Below are 12156 nucleotides of genomic sequence, written 5' to 3' on the forward strand. Positions count from 1 at the left end.
CCCAGTGAAGACAGTTGCTGTCTTGTTCTTCTCTTAGATGCCACTGGTCATTCACTCCCAGACCCTGGGCTTCCAGTCCCCCAACCCCAATGCATCCTGGTTGCCATGGGGTGGAGGATAAGAATATAAAGGGGGAAGCTGAAAACGCATCCAGGGGAAACTGGGGAGGTGATAAGAGGTGGGACTGAGCTTGAAATGCGGCTTTAAGCCCCTGGCTCTTGCTCCAATGTCTCATGGGACTTCATGCCCAAAGCACAAATTCAAAGATAAAAATGTTTAAGAATTCCAAGACCCCAAGCCATAGCGCATTAAACCCAAGTTCAAGGCCCTACTGAGCACAAGTCCCTATATGAGACTGCCGGGGTCACATACCCATAAGGCCTGCCCTGTTTTTATTTGTACAGGGCTAACAAAATAGGAAAAAGACTGTAGAAAATTGCAGAGCATTTATTTTAGGGTAGAACTGCTTGAAGGTAAAGAGTATGTGCCTTGGTTTCCCCATCAGTACAATGGATTTAAAATTAGTGCTGGCCTCATCAGATCCTGATAATGAATACCTCAGTCCCTATGGCTACTTTATAAATGCTAATAAGAGAAAAACAAATCTTAATTTTGAACATGGATAATGCAAAACAGCAGACAATGGTTATAGTAAGATAATTACTTAGAATTTTCTGTTTATACAGAAAGGAATGTTCTCAGACTCATGAATACAAAAATCAAACTGATGGTTGCCAAAGGGACAGGGGCATGAGGGGTAAGTGAAAAAGGTGAAGAGATTAAGAAGTACAAATTGGAATAAAGTACCTAGGAATAAACTTAAGAGATAAAAGACCTGTACTCTGAAAATCATGTAACACTGAAGAAAGAAATTAAGGAAGATACAAATCGTCGTCGTCGTCGGCAGCCGTCCGTCTCGAGAGACGATGGTGTAGCTTCTTAAGAGTCCATCCGCACCGCCGAGAATGGCCGTGCAGTCCGACTCGGGAGTGACATGGTAGTATCTGTCTCCTCCCGTGTTGAATCGACATCTTGCGATGACACTGAAGCTACAGAGCCTGGGCAGGGTGATATGGAGGGTCTGCTGTTGCCCATGCAGCAGACCCCCCCTCTCTTCGCAGCTGAAGGGTCCAAGGGAAAGACGGAGTCAATACAGCTTGGCTTCAGGTGCGCCGCAGGAGTTGCCGGTGTTGACTACAACGTCAAACCGCCTTAGGGACTCCGGCTCCGGATTTTCTGTCGGGGTTTACTCCCTTAGCCTTTCCCCTGAAGAGGTATGCCGCAAGGCAGCGGAGGTTTTTTGGAGTCAGAGTTTTCCTTCTCTGATGTACCCTGACTGGAAGATCGAACCAGCGACACTTAGCTCGCAGGCCGACGCTCAATCCACTGAGCTAAACCAGCCAGGGCAGAAGATACAAATAAATGGAAGCAAATACCATGTTCTTGGATGGGAAGAATCAACATCATTAAAATGGCCATACTACCCAAAGCAATTTACAGATTCAATGCAATCCCTATTAAAATACCAATGACATATTTCACAGACCTAGAACAAATACTCCAAAAATTCATATGGAACCAAAAAGACCCTGAATAGCAAAAGCAATCTTGAGACAGAAGAACACAGCAGGAGAAATCACAATACCAGACATCAAACAATACTACAAAGTCACTATGATCAAAACAGTCTGGTACTGGCATAAGAACAGACATATAAATCAATGGAACAGAATAGAGAGTCCAGAAATAAATCCAGGGCTATACGGTCAACTAATATTTGTTAAAGGGGGAAGGAACATAAAGTGGAATGAGAAGAGCCTCTTCAACAAATGGTGCTGGGAGAACTGGACAGGGACATGCGAAAAAATGAAACTAGACCACCAACTTACACCACACACCAGAATAAACTCAAGATGGATCAAAGACTTAAATGTAAGCTGTGACACCATAAACGTCCTAGAGGAAAACATAGGCAGGAAAATTTCAGATATCCCATGTAACAATATTTTCACGGATACATCTTCTACACTTGATCTTAGCCAAAAGGCCGAGAAGCGATACATCTTCTAAGGCAAGAGAAATAAAGAAAAAAATAAACAAATGGGACTACGTCAAAGTAAAGAGTTTCTGTTCAGCAAAAGAAAACATCAGCAACATGAAAAGGAAACCAACCATATGGGAAAACATAATTGCCAATGATACCTCAGACAAGGGACTGATCTCCAAAATATATAAAGAACTTACATGACTCAACATCAAGAAAATAGAAAACCCAATTAAAAAATGGGCAAAGGACCTGAACAAACACTTTTCCAAAAAGGACATACAGAAGGTCCATAGACACATGAAAAAATGCTCAAATCACTAGCCATCAGAGAGATGCAAATAAAAACCACAATGAGATATCACCTCACACCTGTCAGAATGGCCATCATCAACAAATCAACAAATAACAAGTGTTGGTGAGGATGTGGAGAAATGGGAACCTTAGTGCACTGTTGGTGGGAATGCAGACTGGTGCAGCCACTGTGAAAAACAGTATGGGATTACCTCAAAAAACTAAAAATGGAACTGCCTTTTGAACCAGCGATTGCACTGCTAGGATTATACCCCAAAACTCCTAAAACCCTAATTCAAAAGAACTTATGCACCCCTATGTTCATAGCAGCACTGTTTACAATAGCTAAATGCTGGAAACAGCCTAAGTGCCCATCTGTAGATGAGTGGATCAAAAAACTGTGGTACATTTACACAATGGAATACTACACAGCAGAGAGAAAGAAGCCACTCCTGCCATTTGCGACAACATGGATGGAACTACAGAGAATTATGCTTAGTGAAATAAGCCAGGCAAAGAAAGAAAAATACCATATGATATCACCTAATACAGGAAACTAAGGAACAACACAAACAAATGAACTAAATAGAAAAAGGAACAGAATAACAGTTATTAGGGGGGAGGGGGGAGGGAGAGAAGGGGGATAAGTGAGGGAAGGGTTTAGTCAAAGAACATGTATAAATGACCCATGGACATGACTGTGGGAGAAGGGGTGGGCTGGGTAGGGGGGAGCAATGGGGGAAAAATGGGACAACTGTAATTGAAAAACAAAATGAAAATTCTATATAGAAAAAAAAAAGAAAATATCTTTAGAATAAACTACTTAGGATTAACATAAAAAAAGAAGAAAAGTGAAGTAAATGGATTCTTCAATTCTTTGATTTTAGTTTTTATGTCAATAAAAGGAAAATTGGATAGAAAAAAGAAGTACAAATTGGTAGTTATAGAATAGTCACAGGGATGTAAAGCACAGCATAGGGAATATGGTCAGTCATATTATAATACGTACAGTGGTAGGTGGTACTTGAAATATCAGGGGAACCACTTTGTAAAGTATATAATTGTCTAACCACTATGTTGTACACCTGAAATGAATACAAAATACAATTTAAAAAAGAAAAAGAAAAGGAAAGTTCTCAAGAGCAGAATGCCAAAAACCTTAAACAGTAAAAAATTTTATTAACCTATTTCTTTGGAACTGTAGTAGTCTGGAAAATATCATAAATTAAAGTTGAATGGACACACATGAAAGTAGAAACCTCTTGCTGTTTTGTTTAGCTCTGTTTCATTAAACCCAATTTACAGAAATTCTAATAAAATCCCTTCAATTTTTGAGTGCCTTTATAAAAGATTCTTCTCCAAGTGACTTAATATAGTTTTTATAAGGTATTGTTTTGTTTGTTTCTTCTATGAACTGTAATATTACTTTTCACTTTGATCAATTAAAAATACAATTAATGTTCCTAGGTTTGTATTGGAATACCTCAAAGCCCTTTAATGATAATTTCTAAAAGACAATGGAGGCAAATATTTATAAATGTCTCAAGTATATTACTTTGACAGACCACATGAGGATTCATCACATAGGGATGAGTGCAAAAGAAGCAAAACAAAGAATTCATTTTTTTTTCTTCAGAAAACCTGATATAAATAAGCAAACTTAGGTCAGGGAAGGGGAGCTGAGGGGATAACTGAGCTCTTTGTGTGGCTCAGCCTTTCTGGTCATTGGCTTGGAAGCCCCATTGTGTGGTATCAGTTACTGCAACAACCAACAATAGGAAAAGAGGTTAGCAGCTTAATGAGGAAGAGGAAAAGGAACCAAAAAAACTTCAAGTCCATACTGACTCTCAAAAGCTCAGAGGGAAGGAGCCAGTCAAAAAAGCTGAGATGAGAACTCTATGAAGTGGAAAGGATCCTAAGAGATAACAAACAGAGATGGAAGAAATAGAATCACATGATTGGAGTGAGTTATGGCCAGGAGGGGCAGTTAAACCAGTATCTGATATGCTTTTACTTAAATTCCAAATATCCAGAGTTTAGGAATTACCTAGAAAAATGAAAAACAACCAATAGCTTTGCACATTTCTGCTTTATGAAATATTCACTCCTACACGTGGGGAGTACTAGTTTGGAAAAGGAGTTGCAGAAAGTAAGAGGCTTGCCTCCTATTCCTCTTGCCACAAAATAAAATCACCCACTCCCATCAAACAGTGGGATACAGAATGAACTATTTAATGCAGTCACAAGGCTATTCAGGGGTTCTTTGCATTAATGCCAAAGTGCCTGGTTCAAATCCCCACTCTCAAGTTCCTGTAGGCTCAAGTTACTTTGTCGTCGTCGGCAGCCGTCCGTCTCGAGAGACGATGGTGTAGCTTCTTAAGAGTCTATCTGCACCGCCGAGAATGGTTGTGCAGTCCGACTCGGGAGTGACACGGTATCCGTCTCCTCCCGTGTTGAATCGACATCTTGCGATGACACTGGAGTGTCCTCTCGAGTGAAGCTGAAGCTACAGAGCCTGGGCAGGGTGATATGGAGGGTCTGCTGTTGCCCATGCAGCAGACCCCCCCTCTCTTCGCAGCTGAAGGATCCAAGGGAAAGATGGAGTCAATACAGCTTGGCTTCAGGTGCGCCGCAGGAGTTGCTGGTGTTGACTACAACGTCAAACCGCCTTAGGGACTCCGGCTCCGGATTTTCTGTCGGGGTTTACTCCCTTAGCCTTTCCCCTGAAGAGGTATGCCGCAAGGCAGCGGAGGTTTTTTGGAATCAGAGTTTTCCTTCTCTGATGTGCCCTGACTGGAAGATCGAACCAGCGACACTTAGCTCGCAGGCTGACGCTCAATCCACTGAGCCAAACCAGCCAGGGTACAAGTTACTTTGTAAATGAAAGGTATTAATATAGTACTTACCTGATTTGGGTAAAGACTCAATGTGTTAATGCAGTGGTCCCCAAACTTTTTGGCGCCAGAAACTGGTTTTTTTACTGACGGGGGTGGGGGCGGGGGTCAGGGGCAGCAGGTAGGGACAGAAGGTGGAGCTCAGGCAAGCTTTCCTTGAGGTCAAGTTCCTAACAGGCCAGGGATGGACGCTATTAGTCAGCAGCCCAGGGGTTGGGGACCCCTGTGCTAATGTATGTAAAGAGGCCCATAGTAACCACTCTCCAAATATTAGGTACTATTAGGAGCAGTTGAGAGGGTCCTTTTTACCTTTGTATTAGGAATGGAAGCTATGGGGAAAATGTCAGGATCACAACTAATCCCCACTGCTACCTTCAGGTGGTGGGTCTCATCACTCTCCTTCAGAAACCTCTCCCAGGTGGCACCCTGTCTTTCCTTCTTTGCATCACCCTGAACCTTTTCCTCTCATTCACTATGTGATACCAGAAGATTCTCCATTGTCCTCCCCACTCCAAAGCCTTTCACTTGCACACAGATGACCCAACACTCTGTCCACCACAGGTTTTGGACCATTTAATGGGTCATGAGATCAATTTAATGACAAGCATTACAAAATGAAATAGAATGGAAGTGAGTAGAAAAGTAGCAGCACATAATATAAAGGATATTTTTTGATGAAACTTTGTTCAGACATGTATGTCTGTACTGCCTGGGATGCTTGGTTCCTTATCTCCTCTGCTCCAAGGACCTTCCTTCACCTGCTCTCCACTTTAGTGACAACTCCTACAACCATACCTTGGATCTGGTCATTACTGAGAATGGACCCCCCTCCAAAGCTCGTTATTTCCATTTAGTTAATATAATCTACTCCTCCAATTCTGCCATTTCTCCCATCTCCTTTCACTAAGTCTATTTTTTTTTTCATCCTCTTTACCTCATATTTCTGAATTCAAACTTTCTGCTCCTCAACATTCCTACTGGGACTGACTTTTTAGCTTGGGTCATTAGCATCTTTCCTTATTGACAATTGCTTTAACTTTCCAGATAGTCTCTTTGATGCTCTTCAGAATTACCCTTTTCAAGTCCCAAACTGACCATGGCCTTCCTAAACTTAAAAGTGTGATCCGGCTCCTCTTTGTCCAAACTCACAAGACCCTTCACAGCATGCGCAATTCACCAAGTCAGATTTGGTTTCCCCTTTAAGTATAGTACTTCTAGCCAAACTCTTCATTCCTCATCTTGTGCATGCTTCCAAATATAGACATGTCACAGCTTGTCCTGCCATGATCCTATTCTGGGGGTCTCTTCATCCACAGGACCTGATGAGGCAGCACCCCTGTGGGCATTTCACACCAGCCATCGGGAGGCCCCTGATTCAAGGGCAGAGCACAGGGACTGGCCAGACTGCTGTGACCAGTGTGGTCAGATGCCTCTCCTTGGAAATTAAGAAACGCTTTCCAACGATGCTGTGAGAGCTACACATGAAAGATCCTGCAAGCTGAAGTGGAAGAAAGCAGCCCACAGAAAGAGAACCAGACAGGGACCGCCAAGCAGCCTCTGAGAAAGAGGGAAAGTATGTAGTTGCTTCATTCCAGTGGCTTGTTCTTGGTTCCTAGGAGGCCTTGTTGCACAGGAGAATCTGTCCTTGGGTCCCCTTGAGATCCTAGTACTCTTATATCTAGCCCCACATTTGCCTGAGTGACCTTCAGGGCTCGCTTTCCTCTATCCAAAAGTATCCAGACAAAAACTTTCAGCCCATCGAACTACTGTTACCCTACGCATGATTCTGTATTCTTGCATATACTCTCTGTTTTCCTGGGAAGGTTTTAGCTCCCTTTTCCCATGTGGCAACTACTACTTACTTATCCCTCAGGAAAACAAATACCCTATTGTGATCCCCCAACCCCTCAGGCCAGTCCCTCTTCTGCAATCCTTTAGCACTTGGTTCATTCCTTATTATCGTAACACCTACTATACTGTTTTGAAATTGTTTATGTTTCAGAATCTGTCTCTGGATGCTCAGTTCTTGAGAATAGTATCCAATCCTGCTCATATTTTTGTCTCCCCAATCTGTAGATGAGTGGAAGATTCTTCTAGATCCTTACCCTAACCATTGACCCTGGAGGTCACTCACCTGGTACAGTTCTAATTTACTCCCACTGACTTTTTGTGTCTCCCTGCCTGAGAGAGAGACATGTAGTCTCCATGTAGAGCTCTATGTAGAACGCCAGGACATTAGTGCCCCAGGAGGGACCCTCCATCATAAGGGGTGGGGGTGGTAGATGAATGTCTGTACTTCCTGCCCCTCAGCGGGTCCCGCAGAAAGAAGGACATTTGTGACATTGAACCCCAGTTGCCTGTAATGGCTTTCTGTCATCTCTTCCCTGGCTCATTTCCTCACTCCTTTATCATGCCTTCTAGAATCAGCTCCCAAATAAGTTACTTGCATCCAAAAAAAATACATGTCTCAGAGACTGCTTTTGGGTGAAACTAGACCAAGACAGCAAGAAGCACATAATGCCTGGCAGAGAGTGAATAAACAACTGAGGTCTCCAGCCTCTTGCCCCTCTTGCCATTGGCACGGAATTTCAAGAGATACGCCCACCATCTCCACCTGGTTCAATCTCTTCTCTCCAGACAGGACCCCATGGTCAAGCACTTGGACCTCATGCTCACCAGCTCTTCACTTTCCTTGGTCATTGGTCATTCAGAAAAGCCTACCCTGACCATCCAAACAACTGATACAACCATGGGCTCCCTCCACCCTGGCCTCTGGGAAGGTGAATGCTACAGAGGAAACTCCTATGTTGGCCATTTCACATATAGAATTTTCAGCCCTCCATACAGCATCGAAATCCTTTTATTCCTCCCTGCCCCTCATTCATTTTCTTTTACAGAGACTGTGTCCACTTTTCCCCAGGATGCCCCACTTCCTTTTTTATTTTCTCACTGCCCTCCCAGTGTCTGGGGTACTTGAATAAGTGAAGTTATCCAGTTTTAGCACTTGTTAGAAGAAAGGATCTGATTCCAGAATCACAATGAGGACCCTTGGTGTGCTCGCTTCGGCAGCACATATACAATGAGGACCCTTGGTATAGTCAATCGGGTGTGTGTGTGTGTGGACAGATTGCATATGTGCCAAATATGGTGCTGTGCTCTGGGCAGTAAATAATTGTTACAGGTTGTCAGCTTGTCAAAATGGTCTGGACTGGTCAGAGAAAGAGGGCACTATGGTGATACCAAAACAAAAGAACAACACATAGGTATTATTATAAGGTTCATTTTTACATATGAAGAAACTGAAAGATTAAGTAACTTGCCCCAGGTCACATAGCTGGTAAACAGTAGGAGAGCCAGGACTTGAATCCAGGCAGTCTGGCTCCCACAGTCCACGAACTTAACTACTGTATGACGCTGCATCTACTAAGTTTTGAATACAAAATAATTGATGAATGATTGAAAAGTCAGCACAATATCATCAATTATCTGCTTCCCAAGGCTGGGATGTTTATAATACATATCAAAACAATCAATAATGCATATCAAACAATTCAGATAAAAATACTATGTGTATAATCTGCCTTGCATTATTACATATCACATATTAGTGGATATGAAACTGAAATAGGCACATATTTTTTCTTGGTTACTCTTTGGATGCAGTCATGGCTAAATCAAGTCAATATGGTACACTGAACACAGTGGTAAACTGAGGCACCCTAAAACACCTTAGCTTCCACATCTGAAAAATGGATGGCTAGAGTAAGCATGTGTCAGGTCCCTTCCACTGCTAAGATTTTGTTTGTCCATCTTTATATGGACAGGAAAAAAATTTCAAACCTGTCTAAATTATACTTGAAATTTCACTGATTGGGTGATTAGAATCAAGGAGGGGAGCTTTTTTGAGCATTGGCACATTCAATGCCACATAATCTCTATGCTCTTTAGAATCTCAGTAGCAGCATTGTTCATATCTGATGAATCTCTGTGCCAACTATGTCAAATGCTTCAAATATGCAAACTGTCACCTGGAGTGTACAGGAAGTAGCAGATGGTTCTGGCTTCAGAGTGTTCTTGAGTATCAAAGAGAAGGCACTGATTAGAACTATCTCTGGGCAGGATTTGGGCCTGCTCCATATAGAAGGGATTAGCCCATCAGTGTTAACCAGCTCAGAGGATCACCAGTACATTCGCTCTATGTGGCTTCGTTCCAGCTTCTGTCCTGTGGGTGGCGGCTGCCCAGTTCTAGACACAGTGCTCAGGCAAAGCTCACACCGTAAAATGGAAAGGAACAAGCACTGCACAGATCACACCACGGGGTCAGATGCGCATTCACAGGAGCATTTTTACTGAACCGACCCAGTGGGTAAGAGAGTGATCTTTGGTCACTTTAGAATAAGAATTGCTCAACCTGTTCCTGATAAAGCCACCTGGGGGTGGCTAGAGAAGACAGTATAGAAAAGATACCTCAAAAATGTATACATAATATGCTGAGAGGGAAAAATGAGGGAGGCTCCTCCTGGTTGGTTGAACTCCCCCTGCCCCGCTTCGCACATGAGCTTCTACTTTGGGCTGTTATCTCTCTGCTTCAGAGGCAGCGCATGCACTTACTCATTACTGTGGGCCCCTGTAGGACAACCTCTCACCTCTTTACACATCTCTTTACAAATCTGATGTATAGTAGGTGCTTGACAAGTGTTTGGTGAATTGATCCTTGCATATGTACATATATGTTGCCAGGTGGGGATAACTTTGAAGGAACTCTCCCTCACTGGGGTGCCACATGCCTTACAAAGGGTCTCACTTCTTCCTCAGGGGTTCAGTGGGTATCACAGACCCCGTAATTCTTAAGGAGAAAAACTGAGGAGCAAAAAGGGTAACTTGCTCCAGTTCATACAACTCATCAGGGCCACAGGAGCGCCTCTCCCCAATCTGGTCTGAGAGTCGTTAATAGAGAAGATTAAGCTTTCTTTCCCTGCGAAGGGCAGAGGAGAGGCCCGCTTGGGGCCATCCCTCAGGTGGGGACGCACATCCAGAGCACTTGCTATGGGAGAGGATGAAATGGAACATCTTTTTGCCATCATTTATCTAAGAGATGCTCCACCCAAATAAACAATTCTCGGGAGCTTACGTTTTGAAAGGTCTCCTAACCTATGTCCAGCTTGTGTGCAGCCAGAGTTGAATTGAGCTGCCTGCAAGCCCAGGCCCCGCCCCTCCTCGTGCCCCCAGCAGAAGCCTGGAAGATGCAGGGCCGACCAACAGGGTGCAGAGCTCGGAGAAAAGGGGTGCAGGGCTTTCTCAGGACTCCAGAGATGCGGCCACCATCGAAACTCGGCCACCCTAGCTGCTATCGTTCACCCGCCTCGTCCCCCTCCCCCCACCGCCCCAGCTTCGCCCTTTCTCCGCTCCCTTAACCACCCCAGCCCCGACGTGCCGATCTGGTCCCTCTGCCCAGGGGAACACTCACTCTGCCACTCGGTGACCCACTCGGAAGTAAGAGCCGCCGACTCGCCTTGGGAACAGCCCAGCGGCGCCCCCAGCAACAGCAGCAGCAGAGACGGCAGCAGCAGCATCGCTAACCACTGAGCCCGCGGACGCCCAGCCCAGCTGTACGCCAGGCGGAAACTCAGCGCCCTCCGCGTTCCACCTCTCCCAGGGGTCTAGCCACCCCTGCGCCCGGAGACTCAGTCCGTCACCCCCGTCGCCACTGTTTGCGGACACTCAGGATCTCCTGGCTAGGAGACTGCAACACTGTGGAGGTTTTCACCGCCCTACCCACTCAGGCTTGGAGAAGGAGGAGGAGGGGGTGGACCATCTGTGCCCATCCCAGAAATTCCTGCCTTTAGGGTGGGGAGAGGGGAGGGGTGAGGCTGCCCTGTGGACGCTCCTCCTGCTTCCAGTCTTGAGGGGTGAATGAGTTGAGAATCTCTGGGACAGGAAGTCTGACATCTGGTTCTGCAAACCACCCGGATTCTGGTAAACTGCGAGTTTGGCAGCAGCCAGCTTGGAGTAAACCAAGCTGCTCGGTGAATCCTGGCCCTTTAGGAGGGACCCTCCTCCTCTGGAATGTGGACAAGTGGAGATCCCTGGGGTCCAGTGCACTCCTGTCTCCACCCTTCTCCCTGCCGAGTACCCCAAGGTTCTTCCATTCTTGAGCTCCTTTCCGCCTTAAAAATAAACTCCTCCTTACAGCTCCTTGAATCCCTCAATCCAGCAAAATAGCTTTACATCTACTATCCTGTTATCCCATTTTATAGCTGAGAAAACTCACCCAGAAAGGCAAAGGGATTTGCTCAGTGTTTCTCTTTAATCTAGCAAAAGTTGCTTCTAAAACTAGTCAATAGGAAAACCCTGTCTAGAATGTAGTCCTTCTAACTGCAGTCTTTCAAACAACCAGCAGAACACTAAAAACATTTGATATTCGTGAGACCTTTCCTAACAGGACCTTGACATTAGTGATGAAAACATAATAAGAAGAAAGAAAACAAAAGGGAGCTTTAAAAGAATAAGGGAAGATAGTGGGATCTTGGAGAACCTTGCCTTTCTCAGCTGCCTATTGGCCAAGACCAAAGCAATATTTTTGAGTAACACTGTCTGCTACAGACTGAATTATGCACCTTTCCTCCCAGTTCATGTGTTGAAGCTCTAACCTTCCAATATGATTGTATTTGCAGATCAGGCTTTTAGGACTTAAGTAAGGTTAAATAAGCTTGCAAGAGTGGGGTCCTAGATAGGACTGGTGGTCTTATAAGATGAGGAAGAGCAATCTTTCCACCTGTAGGCACCAAGGAAAGGCCATATGAGGACACAGAGAGAAGGTGGCCATCTGCAATGCAAAAAGAGAACCCGCGTCAAAAACCTTGATGTTGGACTTTCCAGCCCCCAAACTGTGAGAAATAAATTTCTCATGGTTAAACCACCCAG

At 44.5% G+C, this 12156-nt stretch overlaps 1 protein-coding gene and 1 pseudogene across 1 annotated transcript in view; both read right to left on the bottom strand.

The window, feature by feature from the left end:
- Nucleotides 1–10998, bottom strand: part of PLA2R1 (phospholipase A2 receptor 1) — a 112883-nt gene extending 101885 nt beyond the window's left edge. Inside the window, exon 1 of the mRNA XM_090280199.1 lies at nucleotides 10700–10998. Coding sequence (XP_090136325.1) covers nucleotides 10700–10805 — 106 coding nt within the window. The 5' untranslated portion in view covers nucleotides 10806–10998. The remainder of the gene's footprint in view (nucleotides 1–10699) is intronic.
- LOC150022100 (U2 spliceosomal RNA) lies at nucleotides 1904–2059 on the bottom strand (annotated as a pseudogene).
- Nucleotides 10999–12156: the final 1158 nt, after the last annotated feature.

The sequence above is a fragment of the Furipterus horrens genome, unplaced genomic scaffold (genome assembly GCF_987537825.1).
Source record: "Furipterus horrens unplaced genomic scaffold, mFurHor1.1.pri manual_scaffold_1, whole genome shotgun sequence".
Classification (NCBI taxonomy): Eukaryota; Metazoa; Chordata; class Mammalia; order Chiroptera; family Furipteridae; genus Furipterus; species Furipterus horrens.